Raw genomic sequence first — 17,687 nt, 5'->3', positions numbered from 1 at the left:
CCAGCACCATGTACAAGTTTGGATTCAACCATTACTCTGAAGCCAGCCAAAGGCCTTTAAGTTTGAGAAAGCATGAAGTTACTGATACTTTTAGCCTAGCTGTGTTAGTTTCCTAACACACGTGTAGACATTCTACTTCTTCAGCTAATGGCTCATCATCAGCTTACATGAAATAATGCTTTATTGAAGCCCTGTAATGCCAAGGCCATGGAATTTGGTGACAGTTTTCAGACTTGTGTTGTTGACAGAACTTTGAGTGTTAAGTTCTCCCCAGGGCAGATGGATCGTCAGTTCCTTTCTGGGCTGAGATGACTCTTGGATGGTCTTTATTTTTTCCTGCTATGTCTGCAAGCTCCTGGCTGGCTGCCTTCAGCCTTTTTTCCTGATCTCCTGAACCTACAGATTCGGAAGGGAAACCCAAAAATTGTCATCTGACACCATCTTCTGCAAGACCCACCCTAAGCTGGCTGTATGTATGTGATTATTGGGAAAGACTTTACGATTTTTAAGGGGTGTATTTTGTGCTCCTTCTGCAGCACCAATTGGGCCCTGCCTTTTAATATCCTTCAGCCTCGGCTGAAAGAAGGGGCTTTAGTGGGAATGATGCCCAACCACAGAGGCTACAGTTTTCTCAGAAGATTTTGAAAAATGCCTCCTTTCCAACTTTACAATAGCTGGAAAATGACGGTCTTTGGATAGTGCAATATGAAAAGAATATGGGTGCATTTCTAAAAAAGAGCACCCCAAATGAAAAAAATATGTTCACATTGGAAAACAGTATGTGAATGCCAAATCACTCAGCCCTGTAACAGATTACAGAATATCTTATGTTTGGAGTTGGGTAGGGGCAGGGGAGGACAGGAAGAAGGGGTAAGAGAAGGAAAGGGGGAAAAAATGAAAAGAGAAGAAAAACAGATGTGAGTCTTAAATATTTCAAGCATGGATAACTGAAACACTATTTAATTTATTTAAGACCATGCAGTGATTTACAAGCACATAATAAGTGATAAAGTCCCCAAAGTAAATAAAGAGGAAGAAATGTCCCAGATTTGGGCTACCTTTTACACATGTTTTTGTCTACAAAGAGAAATTAAAAATTAGGATAATTATTTTAACAGTCACACGAACTTTGTCACCTATAGCATTCATTTCACTGAAGCAAGCATAGTCTTTTACTCGTATGTAAGGTAGCCAAGTTAACCAAAAAATACATGTTGCCCTTACAATATTTTGGGACAGACTTACATGAAAACATTATTTGCTATTTAATACTCAAACTAAAACATTATTTGCTAGTATTCAGATTTAATTGCTCTCTTGTATTTTATCTGACAGTCCTACTTGAATGTGTATGTTCAATAAAATGAGACTGTTTCCAAACTGAAGGTTGAGACACTGGTTTTGCAGGGATAAAGGAAGATGAGCTGGAAAAAAAAAAACCGTTCCCATGCCACTTTCTGAGTACCTGTTTTGTGCTTAGGAAACATAAGTGATAGGATGTGAAGATAATAATCTAGAACAAGGTGGTATCAAAAAAGGAAGTGGGAGGAGAGAGAGGCAGGTCCACCGGGGAGACTAAACAGAGAATACCCAGAGAGGAAGAGGCTCCTGGGAGAGAGGACTGGAGAAGTAGGATGACCAGAGGGAAAAGGGAAATGGGGCGGGGTAGAATTTTAAACCCCTTGATGGCTTTCACATATTGATCTTCCCTCTGCATTGCAGACCTTGGAATTTCATACTGAGCTAATTGAAGCGAGTTCTCCAAGAGGAAGTGCAGTTCCTTCCTGCAAAGAGCTCCGGGCTCCCCCCGGTGGCTATTACGGGTATCGCTCCCCCAGACCCTGCCTCGTTTATCCCCTAGTTTTCCCATCTCCCGCTTTTAGAACTCGGCTTTCCTCGACCTTAGCTTTCTCGGCTCTTGCTTCTCGGCTTTTTCTGACGGTTTATTCATGCGGAGTCTGCTTTCGGCATGACGCCTACCAACGGCTCTGGCCCCCAGCACAGGCCACACAGAGCTGGTCATTGTTGCCCCAGTTCTGGGACCACCCGGCTGGGAGAAGGGGCAGCGCCGCCGCGGAGGCCGGATGACTGACAGCGGCCTCAGGGCGAGTGCCCCGCGGGCCGCCCGGAAGGAGCGCGCGTGCCCCCTCCACGTGCCCCGTTGCCCCTTCCAGCGCGAAATGAGCCCTTCCTTCAGACCCACGCAATTAACAGCAGTAAAATCTCTCTTTTCAACACGCTGTATATGAATAAGGATTTACCAAAGAAAAAAAAGAAAAAGATGGAATTTTACTGGGAAAGTGAGATTTTTCAGCCTAGGAGAGAAAAATCTTGCTTGGAGTGGGTCAGTGGTGAAGGGATAAATATGGGAAGCACGAATAGACTCTCAACTTGTCACAGTGCTGGATTGTAAGAAAATTTGTTAGGAGTGTGTTTACTCATCAAAAACATTAAAAAAAAAAAAACTTGTGAATCTGAAAAAATCTCCAAATTCCGTTTGTGAACAGATCTATTAACCACCACATAGAGGATCTATGCCAGCTTCCCCATCATCACCTTAGTCACACACCGACAGGGCTGCCATGTCCCTCAACTCTAATGGCATCTCCAGATCTTCCACAGACCGATGACCAGCTTCTCAGGCGTGGCTGTGGAGGTTGGGGCGGAGGCAAAATCCAGCTTCGACTGTGACGGGAAGGAAACTGGTGACTGCAGGAAGAAGCACTTCCTAGGGGGGAATTTTTTGTGGCACTTTCCTGATTGCTTCTGTATCCAGAAAGTCCCATAGGTGCGGATTCCCTTAGGATGGCCAGAGCTGGTTTGATTCCCCTAGGCTGTGGGCATTTCCCCACCCAACCATTCAAATATCATAGATGCCTTGTAAAAAGCCTGGTCAAACAGTGATCTGTAAATGTTTTGGTCATAAGATCCTTTAGAGAAATTGATGGAAATTAAAGATTGCTCCCATGCAGAAAGGCAAATGCCCAGAACTTTCCCTACAATTTCAAGGGCTGTATGAGTTCACCGAAGTCTTCGCATGGGTGATCTAGGGCAGTGGTCCCTAACCTCTCAGGTACCAGGGATAGGTTTCATGGAAAACAACTTTTCCACCGGTAGGGTGGTGGTGGTGGGGAGGGTTTGGGATGATTTAAGTGCTTTGCATTTACTGTGCACTTTATGTCTAATCTAATGCCGCTGCTGACCTGACAGAAGATACTGTTACTGTGGCCCAGAGGTTGGGGACCCCTGATCTAGGGGTTTTGTGGACCATACTTAAGAGCCCCTCCTCTAGGTGGCTGCCACCTGCTGGTAGAGGGTTAGATTAAAAGGTCTCCAGACACAACTTTAATCTGGGCATTCCATGGTACTGCCTCTCAGTTCTTTATTAAAAAGCATGACAGAAAAAAAAAAGTGGTTACTTATAATTCATACTTTATGAATAGAATGGTTCACTGGCACACTGGCTGTTTCTGAAATATCCCTTGAGATCTTATTCAGCTCTTTTCACAAATGGCAGCAGTCATCACATAGATAAATCTATCTAATTTGAAGGTCAGACAGGAAATTACTTTTTTTTTGGAAGAACCACTGGTGGCATTACACTTTTCTAATTAATCCCAACATGGAAATGATTCACTCTATTGGAGAAATCTGAATCTGAAATGAACAAGTAAATGCAGGCTGTTAAAGGCAAAATGCTTCCCTCACCTCCTCCTGTTTCCAGCTTCGGTTTTAGGAGTTGGGCAGGGAGAGTATGTCCTTTCTGATTTTCTTGTGTTTGGGTTCCCTAGCTGAACCTTCCAAGATTTTACCTAGTAAAATCTAAAAAGGGAAAAAAATAACAAACAAACCAAAAAACTGCAAGGCATCCTTCCCAGCATTATACTGACCTCACTGAAATACTTCCTTGAATGAAAAGTTTATTTTCCTTCAGGGAGAAGAATAATAACAACATGCAAAGATATCATGTAAAACTAATTTTTTTTCTTTATTGAAAATACATCTACAAAGTAACGCTTCTCAGTCCACACTGGGTACATGTGATATGCAGAGCCTGTGATGGGCTGGCGAGAGGGTCATCTCAGAGGATCTGCTTTCCATAAGAGATGGTTAGTATTAAAAAAGATCACACTGTGTAACAGAGTTAATTTGACATGATTAATTTTTGCTCTACTGGTGTCATGACAGCCATGGATAATACATTAAGTTTTGTAGTGTATTTCCCAAATAGAGCCTTGACATTAAACGGTTATTCCACCACAGCCTAATGTTAACTTTTGTACACACGTAATGCTTGTGATCTATATAAAAATATCTCTAATTGTGTATCAGAGGATGTATGTCTAGATTTTCAATCTGTTAGCATAATTAAGTCCATTCTTCACCATTTTCAGTCAGAAACTCAAACACAGTTGGTATTGTCTGACAGCTCCCACTTCACATCGTTGACTGCATTTTCCTTAGAGGGTAAAAAAAAACATTAATTTCCTCTAAACCTGGTAGCTGCCTTGCCTGAAACTAATGCCCCAGTGTTTTTTTTTTTTTTTCTTGGAACCACGCTGACATGGCTTCATACCGATTCATCTTCTACCATTTCTCTCATGGACACAAACACAATCAAATCAAACACCACTCCAGCTTAAGATTTTGAATGATTTTGTGAGTGGTGTTCCAACACAAAGAAATACCTTGTTTCACTCATTCTAAGAACTTTTGAGGAGAGTCGGAAACCTTTTCAAATAAGAGACCACCCACCTGACTCTGGGACCTCTAGTAGAGACAGAGCTCATTCATTTGACTTGTTTAAAATAATATAAGAAGTGACCTTATATTTTAATCTGCAGACTTCCTTAGGGAATGATTTTTGAACTGAAGAGAAAAAGTGTTTCAGGTTTAAAAAAAAAAAAACTCTTCCTTAAAGATGACTTATGATCTTGGTGTTTTAAAATCCTCTGTTTATAATGTCAACCACGCTCCATCCTTTCCTGGCTGGCTCTTTAGTGTTCCAAAGTAAGACGGGTAAGCACCCTTGCTAATTGATAGTCTTACTTTTTATTTTCTAAAAGTCTATCGTCAGTTGAGGAGTGGTGGGAGACATCCTTCCCAGAAGAGTCCCTTAAGTTTGGTAAGAAAGAAGGGAATACGTCCCCTCTTGGGCAGAACTAAGCAGAGTTTCATGCACAATTCCACTCCTGGAATGCTTCCAGTCTGGTGACGTGTAACTGACATTTTGGACATAGGACCTGTAAACCACACAGCCACCCCCCACCCCCTCTATTTAGAAACGTTCACTCGCAATAAATGTCTGCTTTGAAAGTCCCATGCTCCATGGAATGGTCCATGCTACAGAACATTCTGAGGGGAATTGGAGGACATGCTCTTTCGTGGTGCCACCAGATGTTTGGACTGGAATCAATCATACAGGCATCTAAGGAACTTGCTCATTTCATAGATGGGAACACTGAGGCCTAGAGATAAGACTTCATAACTTCCCCATGGCCACATGGAAATTTCTCTTTACATGCCTCCTTACAGCTGTGCTAGGTGTGTATTAATGTTGTCCTGCTACTAATAAAATAAGGACACAAATCATAGGAGGAAGTGAGGGGGGGACCCTCTTAATATCCAACTTAATAACCCATCGCTGATCAATTTGTTTTGTTTTGATCCTAAAACTGAATTGTATTCTGAATGATTTTTCCATTCTGAAAGTTGATTTAAAACCATTTTAGCCTAGTATTTGTTTTGAGTCTTTAAATTATAAGATCTATCACATTTACAGGATTGTGTGCCACAGAAACTTGTAAGATCTGATCAGGACTATTTTTGACCTCAGTACCTTATTAGATAAGACTAACACGAAATGACTTAAAAATTTCAAGGCTGGGATGAAAACTATACATTTTGGCCACTGCAAAATCCTCCCTTGATTTTGGATGAATACTTCCCAATCCTGTCAGGGCAGGGAGGAGAAGGGAGGTAAGGGGCTTCTGGCGAGAATGAGTTGTAATGAGATGGAGACATTGTATAATGGTTTTCAAACACCTGGTGCTCAAGGAAGCATTTCTTTGTGTTAGTCTACATCTTGGTCTCACTGTCCATGGATTTTTCAATTTCGCTTTCCTGGGAAATCAGCTGATATGGTTTCTTCATTTCATTCTCTTCAATCACTGAGTTACCCATTTCGACATCCTGGTTCTTCAGTTCATGTCGCGACAAGTGTTCAACAATGCCGGCTCCCAGGGAGTCTCCCAACACGTTGGTGGTGGTGCGAAGGCGGTCCCTGGGGAAGAGCAGGGAGGCGTGAAAAACGAGGCTCCAGTAAACATCGTGAGATTTCAGCTGATGTTCTAACTAGCCAGCTAAGTCATTGGGGCATCTCTTAAGTTCTGCTTCCCTGTCTCCTTCTATTTAAAATTAATCTTTGGTTCTCTTTGCTTCCTTTTACCAGAAGGTCTCAAATTGGACTCTAGAGACCCTTGGAGGTCCCTGAGGCAAAAACAATTTTCATAATAATGCCAAGATATTATTTGCCCCTTTCCATCTCACCTTCTCATGAATGTCTATCTAGTGGAGTTTCTAGAGTACTACAACATAACACAAAAGTTAACAAAAGAGATTGAAGGGCAGAAGCAGTTAGTCTTGTATTAAGCTAGATATTAAGGAGATCTGCAAAAATGTAAAATGATGTCATTCTTTCCCCTACGTTTTTGGTTTGGAAGGTGGTATTTTTTCAGAAAAACGTTATATATGTTAACATGTAATGAATTTGTTATTGTAATCTTTAAATGTATTCAACATTTTAAAAATGCCCAAGTTTTCTAACATGATGAATATTGATAGATATGACCCATACAGATTAAAAGAGCTTTGGGAGTCCTCAATTTTTTAAATGTAAAGGGGTTATAAGACTAAAACCTTTGAGAAACATGGGTTTACGCTATCAAAGTCTTCACATGAGTCGAGTAGGACTGTGGGGCAGATAGTGGGCCGAATGCTTCCTACGTACCACTGCATTTAATCCTCATAGCACCACTGGGAGGTAGAAGACATTACTGTCTTTATTTTACAGAGGAAACGAGGGTGGCTGGGTAACTCCCCAGGATCACACAGGGGCAGGACACAGACCCAGATCCAAGTGACTGTGGATCTCAAGCTTCAGTTAACTACCACCCCCCCACCCCCACCTTATAGTGCCTTGAGCACTCTGAGCTTTTCGCGGTCATTAGATCTAGCTCACAGCCTCTATGTAGACTCTAGCACCTACTGCGTCCTTCTAGGCTTTCAACCTGGGCATCCTGGGGAGAAATTATGTAAGTGGAAGGGAAAGAAGAGGAGCGGAACGTGTCAGTCGAAAGGGTGAGGGGAAAAGGGCAGAGGGATAGGCCCTAGAGGTTAGGGTCTAGGGTACTGTTCTTGGAATTTTCCCCAGAGCCAAAAATTGATTCCACTTAATGACGCCAGTTCTCTTCCCACTGTCTTCAGGGCCGCCCCGCTCCCTGTGGGGATCGGATGGGAACATCCGCTCGGTATTACGCCATTGGAATGGGAAGCACAAGGAGAAAGTCTGAGCCAGCCTGGGAGGCCCACACTTCTGTCCCGGCTGCCAGGGGGACATGTTGTGCAATTCAGAACTGACTTCGCTGATTTATGTTGACTTTGCAGACAGTGGGTTTCCCAATCCCCAAATGGCTTTATGGAGTGAGAAGTGTTAACAGCCAGATGTGCCCTGTGGGCTGATAAGGGGGTGAGTGTGCATAGAGTCTGGGACTCAGGCTCCAGATAGCCGCCGGGATCAGGCAGGGAGCACAGTTTAATTACAGGCCAAGCTGCCCCTCTTCCTGGAGCCCTTTGGCAGGGGTGCCAGGCCGCCTGGTGTCCTAAGATGACAGAGGGGCCCCCATGACGACTAGCCGGATGATGCAGTCCGAATGTACTCACAGGAACCAGTCCACTGCGATGATGAGTGTGATGTCGTCGGTGGGCAGGCCCACAGATGTCAGCACGATGACCATGGTGACCAGGCCTGCCTGAGGAATCCCAGCTGCCCCAATACTGGCAGCCGTGGCTGTGATGCTGTTAGAGGAAGTCCCCAAACAGAAAACCTTTGTTTAAATCTCCCCAAATAGAGAGCAGACCCTATAAAACATGCACAGTAGTGGTGTCTGACTTGCCAAGTTAACATGAGAGGACACACTTCAGAAAAATGTAAATGAGATTGTTAAAAAACCCACTGAGTTAATAAGCATATTAACTAATACTTATCAAATGCCTATTATGTGCCTCCTGATATGTGAAGCATGGCTTACCTCATTTGCTTCTTGCAACAACCCTTCGGGAGTTGGTCCTACTATTACAGCCTGTTCTAAATACAGAACCTTGTACCTAGATATTGAGTTGGCCAAAAAGTTCTTTTGGCTTTTCCCCTACGATGTTATAGAATACTTCTTCATGTACCTGAAAGTATTCTGTAAGGTCTAAAATACTGTACAGTTATAATAACAATTTATTTCTAATAATTCCTCTATTCAAGCAGAGGACTGTAAGGGATACTGAACTTGTATGGCCACTGTGGTCAGAAAAAAAAAAATCAAATTTATGAATCCAAAAGCAAAATGATTTATGAACAAAGTTCTGTAGCACTATCAATATTTTTTACAGAGGCAATGTGAATTTCATTTGTGAGGCACATAACTCATCTGGAACTCAGTTTGTTAAATATCTATTTGATAGGCTTATGTGATAATGTGAAAATGTTTTATGAGTAGATATGAAGTGGTATTCATAAAGTAATAAGTCTGTGGAAGAGACTGTTCATGGTTCCCTCACATCGTCCCCCTTGTATAGTACCAAGGATTCTACAGAGTAAGGGACCAGAGCTTGTGGCTGTGTCATTCCTGGGTGTTAACCTCATCCAGGTGGCCCTGATCACTAGCTCATCATTTAAAGGAATTCTTAAGAAAATGTCATGTAGAATATTCCTTGTACCTGATTGTAATAATCTGTCCAAAGTTCAGTTCAAAGTTGTTAACTTGAGCAATGAAAATGGCAGCCAAAGCCTCATAGAGGGCGGTCCCATCCATGTTGATGGTGGCCCCTACTGGGAGCACAAATCTGGTAACGCGTTTGTCCACGCCATTGTTCTCTTCCAGGCACTTGAAGGTGATGGGTAGGGTGGCGGAGCTGAGCACAGTAAAACAGGACATGTCAGTTGACCATCCTGACAATGTGAAGCATGGCTTACCTCATTTGCTTCTTGCAACAACCCTTAGGGAGTTGGTCCTACTACTGTGCCTGTCTGTTTTAGTACTTTGGACAGAGAGTTCCTTCCTCTCCCGTATTCTAATTAAAGGGAACTAAGTCAGCACTATTATAAATAGGGGAGCAGGATTAGGAACAGTGGGTCCCCTCACTGCGTCATTTGACAGCTCTCCTGCTTCTAGGTTCCTCCATGAGGCATTGCTTCTGATTACTCCCCAACCCCCGCAAGAAGAGCCTGTGCTGACGCTCTGGCATCTCAGGTAAATGGCGACTGGACAAGGGAGATGAGAGTGGGCAGGAAAGGACAGTTGATTTCTAGTTTTCCCCTACAAGTGTGTATAGCCAGCCACTCCCTAAATCCCAAATCAGTCTGATTAGCACCAGAGTCAAAAAGCCAATGCATGTGTCTGGATGTTTAAAACATGGAAAAAATGCACCCTGTCACTCCAATCTGAAGGTTCTGGTTCAAAGTAAGGTTTGAAATATATTTTCTGATAGGAATAAGCCATGGATATATCTATACCTGGAGGAAGTTCCCAGAGCCGTGATGAGTGCTTGCAGCAACCCTCCGATGAAAATCCAGGGGTTTTTCCGCGTTACCAGGAAGTAGAGGAGGGGTAGGACAATGACGGCATGGATGAGCAAGCCCACGATGACTGTCACTGTGTACATGGCCAGCTGTCCCCCAATCACCCCCATGTCTTCCATCTCAACAATTTTCCCTGCAATCAGGAAGAGTATGCCCAGAGGGGCGTACCTATGTAGAAGCAACACATGCACAGTTGGAAGTCTGATTTCCAACAAACTGTTTCACAGAAATTACCAAGTGATAAGAAAAAGTCAATGAGGGTTGATTTCCCAACTTTTCTGCCCAGGATACTATGAGGGCTTGCAGAAATTATGAACTTCTTTCTTTCCTTTTTTTAAAATATAAATTTAAATATAAACAGTACTTTAGGCTTTCCTTTCACTCAGAATTTCTTTAGGTCACAGTTGTTGTTTTTTTTTTCTCCAAAACCAAGAAAAATGGTAGGTTCAGAGGTTTTGTTACTTACCTCTTTTTTTCCCTAAATACCTCGGTCACTTTGGGGGTGCTCAGATGCCATCCACTCTCTGAGCCCTCCCCACCACCTCCTACTAAATACCCTGAACAGTCAGAATCCACTGAACCAATTTCCAGACATCTGGGTGGGGCAGGGGGGCAGCATTTCCCACATCAGAGACTGATTTCCAAGCTAAAGCAAGATGTATAGCATGCCATTTCAGTGTTTTAGATTTGCAGTCAACTCTCTTTATCAAGGACCACTTTTATTGGTTTTTCCTATATTACAACCTTGTTACAATATTACATACTTTGTATTAATTTTTTTACTTAAATAAATGTACTATAAGAGGAAATTATATGTTACAGTGCAAATGAAAAACTAACACCATTTGTGATGAGTAGAAGGCAATCATAAAATAAATTCACAGCTATCAAAGCTAATAACATGCATGTATGTACTTCCACAATCAGGTTATAAGTGCTCTACTTAAGCAATTATTATCCACAGGCTGCTACTGCTATTTGCATTCCTTCTTCTAGATCTTGCTCTACATCTGAGCAAGAATTAACATCGGAGACATGAAATGGATTGTATACATTGAATCAAGGCTGTGCTGCCTGGCTTTCAGCTCTCTTTGTCCGAAGTATGCTGTAAACTACAACCCAACTCCCATTACCATAAACAGAGAAGTCGATCACCCTTCAGGAGAAGGGTCTGTTGGGAACTGTGGAGGACTTCTTTCATATTGAAAAATACAATGGTTCTTTTAAAAGCCCTTTAAAAACACAGGCCAGGAAAGTATAAGAGTACCTGCTTTCAGAAATGTAATAACTCAATGTTGAATGTGCAGGCGAAACGCACAGCTAGAAAAGCTACATGTGAGGTTCATTCAGCAGCCTTGAATAGACTTCTTTCATAAAAGAGGTGAAAGGTAGAGGCATTTTAATAATATGAAGATAAATGTCCACTTTCAGTCCTGCCAAGGTTTCCAAAGAGGGCCCCCAGCATTTCAACAGGGACGCCTGTGGAGACCGCACTCTGATCATCTTTGTGTTTCCGACTTCATATCCATCTTGTACAAACTCCTGAAAAATGGATTCTCTGGGCTTTGGTGGCAATAAAGACCAAGGATATTTTTAATCACGTTGGTGAGTGCTTTTCTTAGAAATGGATGCCTTCCTGCCTCAGGTGCCAAGAGGGAGTCTGGATTAAAAATAAAGGATAAAAGGAAAGCAACCCTCACAGGAGGTTTAAACCAATCACTGGGTTCTTCCCTGCTGGGGAGAGTTTACTTTTCCAAGGTCAGTGTTCCTCTGTGGATTTAGTCTTTTCCTTTGTCTCCTGCTCTCATTTCTTTGAAGGAAGTTTTGTTATAAATTGTGGCTTGGCTTTCTATAACACTTCCCATGAGTCTCTCACACTAGCTGCAGAAGGGCCATTTACACTTCCTTCTTAGGACTGGAGTGGAGGAGAGGAAAGCTCACTTTTTCCGATGGTTCAGGGGCCTCTGCTTTTCCCTCTCCTGGGAATGTGATTCTCACTATTTTGTATACCTAGCTTCTCCTGGTCTCAGATCTCAGCAAAAAATGTCATCCATCTCTTCAGAGGCCTTTCTGTCCCAACCAAGGCAAATTTTAAGCCTCCTCCTCAGTTATTTTTTTTTTATCACACCACATGATACTATACAAAATAAAATCTCATGTTTTATTTTATTTTTTCTCCATAGCGCTTGTGACTCAAGCATATGGTTGATTTGTTTAAGAATATAAGATCCAAACAAAGTCCCACTGTATAGCTCAGGAAACTATATGCAATATCTTATAATAAACTATAATGGAAAAAAATTTTAAAAAATGTAAGATCTAGGACATCCTTGTCTGCTTTCCATAGTGCCTGGCATTAAATGCTTGGTATACAGGAGATAATAAAAAAATACGTATTGAATGAATAGTTAATTAGTTATAAAAGAGGAATGAGCAATGGGATGCCATCAGCAATGGAGTGAAGGAGTTGACGTCTTTCAAAACCAAGGAAGCAAACTAATGAAGAGAGGTTCACAGATATGTTCAAGGCTACTACCGGCCCAGAAAGTCACTGATTTTCTTATGCTTACCCGGATGAAATCTTTGCAATTGGCCATCCTGCCTGGTGGCATCTTCCTCAGAACAGAACACAAGTTGATGGCAATAAGCATCTTCTATAGAGCATACAGAGCAAATGGAAATACATACCACATGATCACTGCTACCAATCTCATGATGGCTTCGTTGAGAGAATCAAAGAACTCTCGCAGGGCCTGGCCCTGCTCCTTCATGTTTCCAATCACAAATCCGAAGCACATGGAGAAGACAACTAGTCCCAGGGCATTGACCCCATTCACAGACCCTGGGACTGGGACTAACTCTTCTGTGATCCTCGTCAGAGTCTCCATGGCCTCTGACACATTGTTTATCACGGCGCCCACGAGTGTTTCATTGGGCTGGATGGGCACTTTAAAGCTCCTCTTCTCATAGTTGGTTTTAAACTTAAAAAGAAAAGACACAACAGTGATAAAAGATGATTTTTCTTTTCTTCTTTGTACTTTCTGCTTGCATTTTCTGTAATGATATGCATTACCCTGAATTCAGAGAACTGTGTTATAGAAAGTATCTGTCTATCTATATCTATCATCTATCTAATCTGTGACAAACCTCTACTACTTCCTCAGTACAGACAGACAGATAGACACACACACACTTAAATATACAGCAAATCATAACAGGAAAGAGATTGAAGATGTTGGAGTAAACATATGCATGTTTCTGAAACCCTAATAAAATGACTGTGATAGGTGTTTTAAAAATTAAAAGATATTCACAATGATCCTTGTATCCTCTATGGGTTCATGTTATGGGATCACTGGCAAATCACCTAACCTCCCTTTGGTCAGATCCATAGCAAAACAGGGGTCACTGGGCTGGCTCTACCTCACAGGTTGTTGTAATGATCAAATTAAACAGAATATATGAGATCATCTGGTAAATTAAAACAGATTTTAGTGTTGGCTAATGGTATTCACATATAAAGCTCTTCTGGGACTAGACTTAGTTGGAGATTTTGGTGAGAATTAAAAATTTTAATCTCCCCAAACAACATTCCTCCAGGTATTCCTGACTGTATCAGTTCTTAAGAAGAGGTGCTTGATTGGTGAGGATGACAACCCACTTCTCAAGTCTATAGAGGAGTTTCTCCTCTTACTCAGGAAATGATTGTGAAGCTTCCCTGGTTGCCCAGTGATTAGAAATCCACCTGCCAACGCAGGGAACATAGGTTCAATCTCTGGTCCAGGAGGATCTCACATGCTGTGGGGCAACTAAGCCAGTGTGCCACAACTACTGAGCCTGCGTGTTGCAACCAGAAAGTAGTTCCTGCTCGCTGCAATTAGAGAAAGCTTGTGAGCAGCAGTGAAGATCCAGGAAACCATAAATAAATAAATAAATCTTAAAAGAAAAAAGGGAGATAGTCTTTATACCAAAATTTCTGCATAGATGCCCCAGACAGAAGATGCTGAGTGTATTACTGTGGCCATTTGAAACAAGCCCATGTCTTTATGATTTTAATAAGAACAGAATTTCTGGTCTTCATGTTGATGGTATTGAAGCACCAAAGAAAGTATCTATGGATACTTTCAGCATCTATGGATGCTGACTGGATCTAGAGTCTAGGGGAAGAAAGCACAGCTGTACATCGAATGCTTGGCCATCACTTTACTAAGAGTATTGGTAAAGTATGGGAGACTTTTTTGTCCAGTGGGAAACTATAATTTCCAAACAAGGACATGGCTAGCTGTCAATACTGCAGACATAGCCCTAAACAATCAGTGGCATTGCTGTGTAATTTTAACAAAGAAACTGGCCCCCTTCTGTCTCCTATTTCAGTCAAATCTCTGTTCAACTGGGGTGCTTATGCATTTTAGTGCACCCCAATTTTAGACTGTCTAGGGTGAATTTTCAATCCAACTAGCTTTTCCTACACCTCCAACTCTTTCCCCTAAGACACAGTTTGCAGCCTACACAGAAATTGCAACCTCACTTGCATTCTGATTTAAGACAAACAGATCTGGGACGATACATTTGCTTCTCCTTCAAAATCATGTAAGTGTTATCCAAAACCAAATATTGAATACAATAATCTGTGTGAGTCAGCACTTTTCCCAGTGCTGCTAGAAATCAACGTTTTTTAATTCGTCCAGTGCCAGCTGACTAACTGGAAGAATCAGCCCCATGGTGCTGGGGTTGGCTGGATGGATTGAAAGGGGATTATTATTTATGGTTACAGTTGTTTTGAATAAAAAGAGTTAGATTTTGCCTTGTCAGCCTTTTTTTTAAAGAAAGAATTCTGTTTGAATTTTGCAGTTAGTGCAAACTTGACTATTAAAAATGGTCAATATAAATTTTAAAAAGGGAAAAAAGTGAAGAATGGGAAACTTGGTCTTCCATGAGGTCAGGGTTTGGTTTTGTTTATTTTACAGATCCCAAGCACAAGGGTTAGGGTAAAGTGACACCATCTGGGGAAATGTTTGGGAACTACTATTTAACAACTATAATGTCTAATTGTTTCCCTCTTAATATTTTGGGTAACAAAGCTTTTTTTTTTTAATTCAATTGAGGTTAGAATGAGCTTTACTCATTTTATCCCCTAATAGTAAAATGTATTTGTGTGTTCAACACAGAGAGCCAAGGATTTGCTTGGATTTGGTGCTAAAAGGAACTGGAGCTCACTACGGCCTCCCGGGAAGTGTCACATCAGCCTGGATACCACTTTCCAGGAAAGGGAACAGAATGTAGAAGCAGAAAGATGACAGAATTTGGAATCAGTACAATAGGTTTGAATTCTGGGTCTGGCATTTACTACTTGTGAAATCGTATGCCTGTTACATGACCCCTCTGAATGATCATAGAAGAGTTGCCTCAGTGATGAAATGAAGACAATGATACCCAACATATTTATGTGAGGAGCAAATATAACATTAGTGCTTGGCAGTGAGCAGACATTCAATACATGATGGCGGCAATCCTTTCTGACATGGTTCTTCCGTTAGAATCCATAAGGCCCTTAACAGACTTTTAAAAAACACAACCCACTGACTTTTAAAATCAAACCCAGAAACTTGAATAACCTCCCTAATCTTTGAAGCAAGTTGTAAATATATCTTATACTAGAGTTTGTGTGCTTGGTGAGCTTTTGTGTATGGGACATAGAGGAAGGGAGAAAGTCTCCTGATTAGCCTTCTTAACAATTAACAGAGACTTAATGAGACATTTGTATGCAAGACATATAGTGTCTGGAAACTAATAAGCCTTCAATACAAGGGAAGACTCCTCCCTCCTCTCCCTACAAGGGAAGACCCCTCCCTCCCCTCCCAATTCCCCAGAAAACTCTAGTGCTTTCCATCTAGTTGGCAAAGGAAGTGTTTCTTATTGCAGGGAAACAGGAAAAAAAAGTAAATTCAATTAAAAAGACAGCCACACTCTGTTTGCCAAAGAGGAATTTCAAAGGGGAATTCATGGCTGTAGAGTATTTACCTGTTTAAAGCAAGCTTCTACCAGATTTGGAGGGAACATATTCCTGCAAAGAAAATAATGATCACTTGAAATTTTCCAAATAATAAATTAGTTCCTTAAGTACCTTTTCATTGTGTGTAAGGTAAAGATTGCATCCAACTAAGCAGCAAATGGAAAAAGAGAAAGATTTTGGTAGATAGTTTTGAAATGGGACATAGGTCATCCCTAAGTGTGGTCCATGTAGTTCATATTTTTCAGTTTAAGACCCAAATTCAACTCATCCGTCCTTTTGTCAGACAAATGAATTTTTAAAATTCAGACATCAAACCTTGCTGCCAGGAAGAACCCAAGTGAAAATGGAAATGCCTTTTAGCATAAACATTCTGGTTGACTGGGGGGGTCAATAGGGGTCATTCAATAGGGGTCATTTCAGTATCACGCTGGGTGTTTAGGGACCAAACGTTCTGAATCAAATGTCATGGTCAGACTGTGGAGTCTTCTTCTCCACAAAGTCCTCCCAAAGAACGCTGGGGGATGAGATAACGACTCTGAATGGTTAGAGCTTCTAGCCCTTTGGTAACCAACAAGGAGATGGCCCACAGAACTTGAAGCTGGGGCCCAGGTGGCAGGATTTGTCCTTTCCTCAGACCAGTGTCTGTGCTTGTGATGGGGAAGGAATAAGAGTCAGCATTCTCACTGGGGAATTTCTAACCAGCTGTGTGACCTTGGGTGACTCGTGGCATCCATGCAGGTCCCAGTCTACTCATCTGTTAGAGAGGAGATGGGTTTAACTATCACCAGGTCTCCAAGATGGAAGCCTGTGTAGGAGACAGGACGTGGGCAGCTGGTTAGAGCCTGAGATTCCAGCAACTGTAAGTCATCGATCATATGTTAAGGCTAGAAACTCTTGTCTCTTCTTACTGCCTAGACCATTCTGTTTCTTTGTTCTTCCCATCTATGCTCTCTGGGTCTGTTTCTATGAACCCTGAGATAAATGTTTAGGAGATTCCAAGATAAATGCTCAAACCAGGTGTATGGGGGAGGACAGGTGAGCCTTATACTTGTCACTGGGGCAAGGAGGGGCAGAAAAGCACCAGAGAATGACAAGATCCCAACTCTTTAAACAAGGAGTAGAAATTATACAGAAAGAGAATATAATAAAATACCCCCAATCCAAACTACCCGGAGGTAAAATCCCTGAAAAAAAATGGTGAAAAGCTTTAATTAACTGTAGTAACTAAATAAAATCATTGTCATCAGGTGCCAACTTGGTATGAACTAAAACAGAATGGCTTATTACCTTCAGATAATTGCCATTAACTCCCTGGAAAAGGCTTTCAAGAGGGGGTTGTATAGTGCTTACACATAGATGCTACAAAGTCACTCGTGGTAGGTATTGAGAGGTGCTGCTAAAGAGGTCCTTTGTTGCCCAACTCACTCTTGAACCTACTGGACCCATTCCCTGAGATGGCATGGGAGACTGAGTTGCTAGGAGGAGCTGCTTTCAAATGGTCAGTGGGGGAATCCTAGAGCAGACATCTAGGACTGGCAAGCCAGTCACTCTGCAAGTAGGTCCATTGGGAAGTAAGGAGGAAAGAGCTAGGTTTGGGAAGACAGCCTGGATGGGCTGCTGGCTGGACTGCTGAGCAGGTGGGACAACTCGAGGTCTGTGCTAGGGTATCTTCCATTTGCCCTTCTCCATCTACCCTCCATCCTGCTCTGTGCCTGCGAGGCTGCCCCCTTGCCTTCTGGCTTCCTGTTGGCTTTGTCCAGTGGGAGGTGCTGACAGATTACAGAGAGCAGTGGGAGAGAGACGTGGATGTATAGGTTCTTCCAG

General features: G+C 42.0%; 1 protein-coding gene across 1 annotated transcript in view; it reads right to left on the bottom strand.

Moving 5' to 3' along the window:
* Window positions 1-3,964: 3,964 nt before the first annotated feature.
* Window positions 3,965-17,687, bottom strand: part of SLC1A3 (solute carrier family 1 member 3) — a 79,543-nt gene continuing 65,820 nt past the window's right edge. The window contains exons 5-10 of the mRNA XM_020900514.2: window positions 15,872-15,914; window positions 12,539-12,831; window positions 9,785-10,018; window positions 8,989-9,183; window positions 7,942-8,076; window positions 3,965-6,283 (exon numbers count right to left, since the gene is read on the bottom strand). Coding sequence (XP_020756173.2) covers window positions 6,079-6,283; window positions 7,942-8,076; window positions 8,989-9,183; window positions 9,785-10,018; window positions 12,539-12,831; window positions 15,872-15,914 — 1,105 coding nt within the window. The 3' untranslated portion in view covers window positions 3,965-6,078. The remainder of the gene's footprint in view (window positions 6,284-7,941; window positions 8,077-8,988; window positions 9,184-9,784; window positions 10,019-12,538; window positions 12,832-15,871; window positions 15,915-17,687) is intronic.

This window comes from Odocoileus virginianus, chromosome 14, assembly GCF_023699985.2.
Source record: "Odocoileus virginianus isolate 20LAN1187 ecotype Illinois chromosome 14, Ovbor_1.2, whole genome shotgun sequence".
Classification (NCBI taxonomy): Eukaryota; Metazoa; Chordata; class Mammalia; order Artiodactyla; family Cervidae; genus Odocoileus; species Odocoileus virginianus.
Note: the sequence above shows the minus strand (reverse complement) of the source record. Positions and strands in the feature narration are given on the sequence as shown.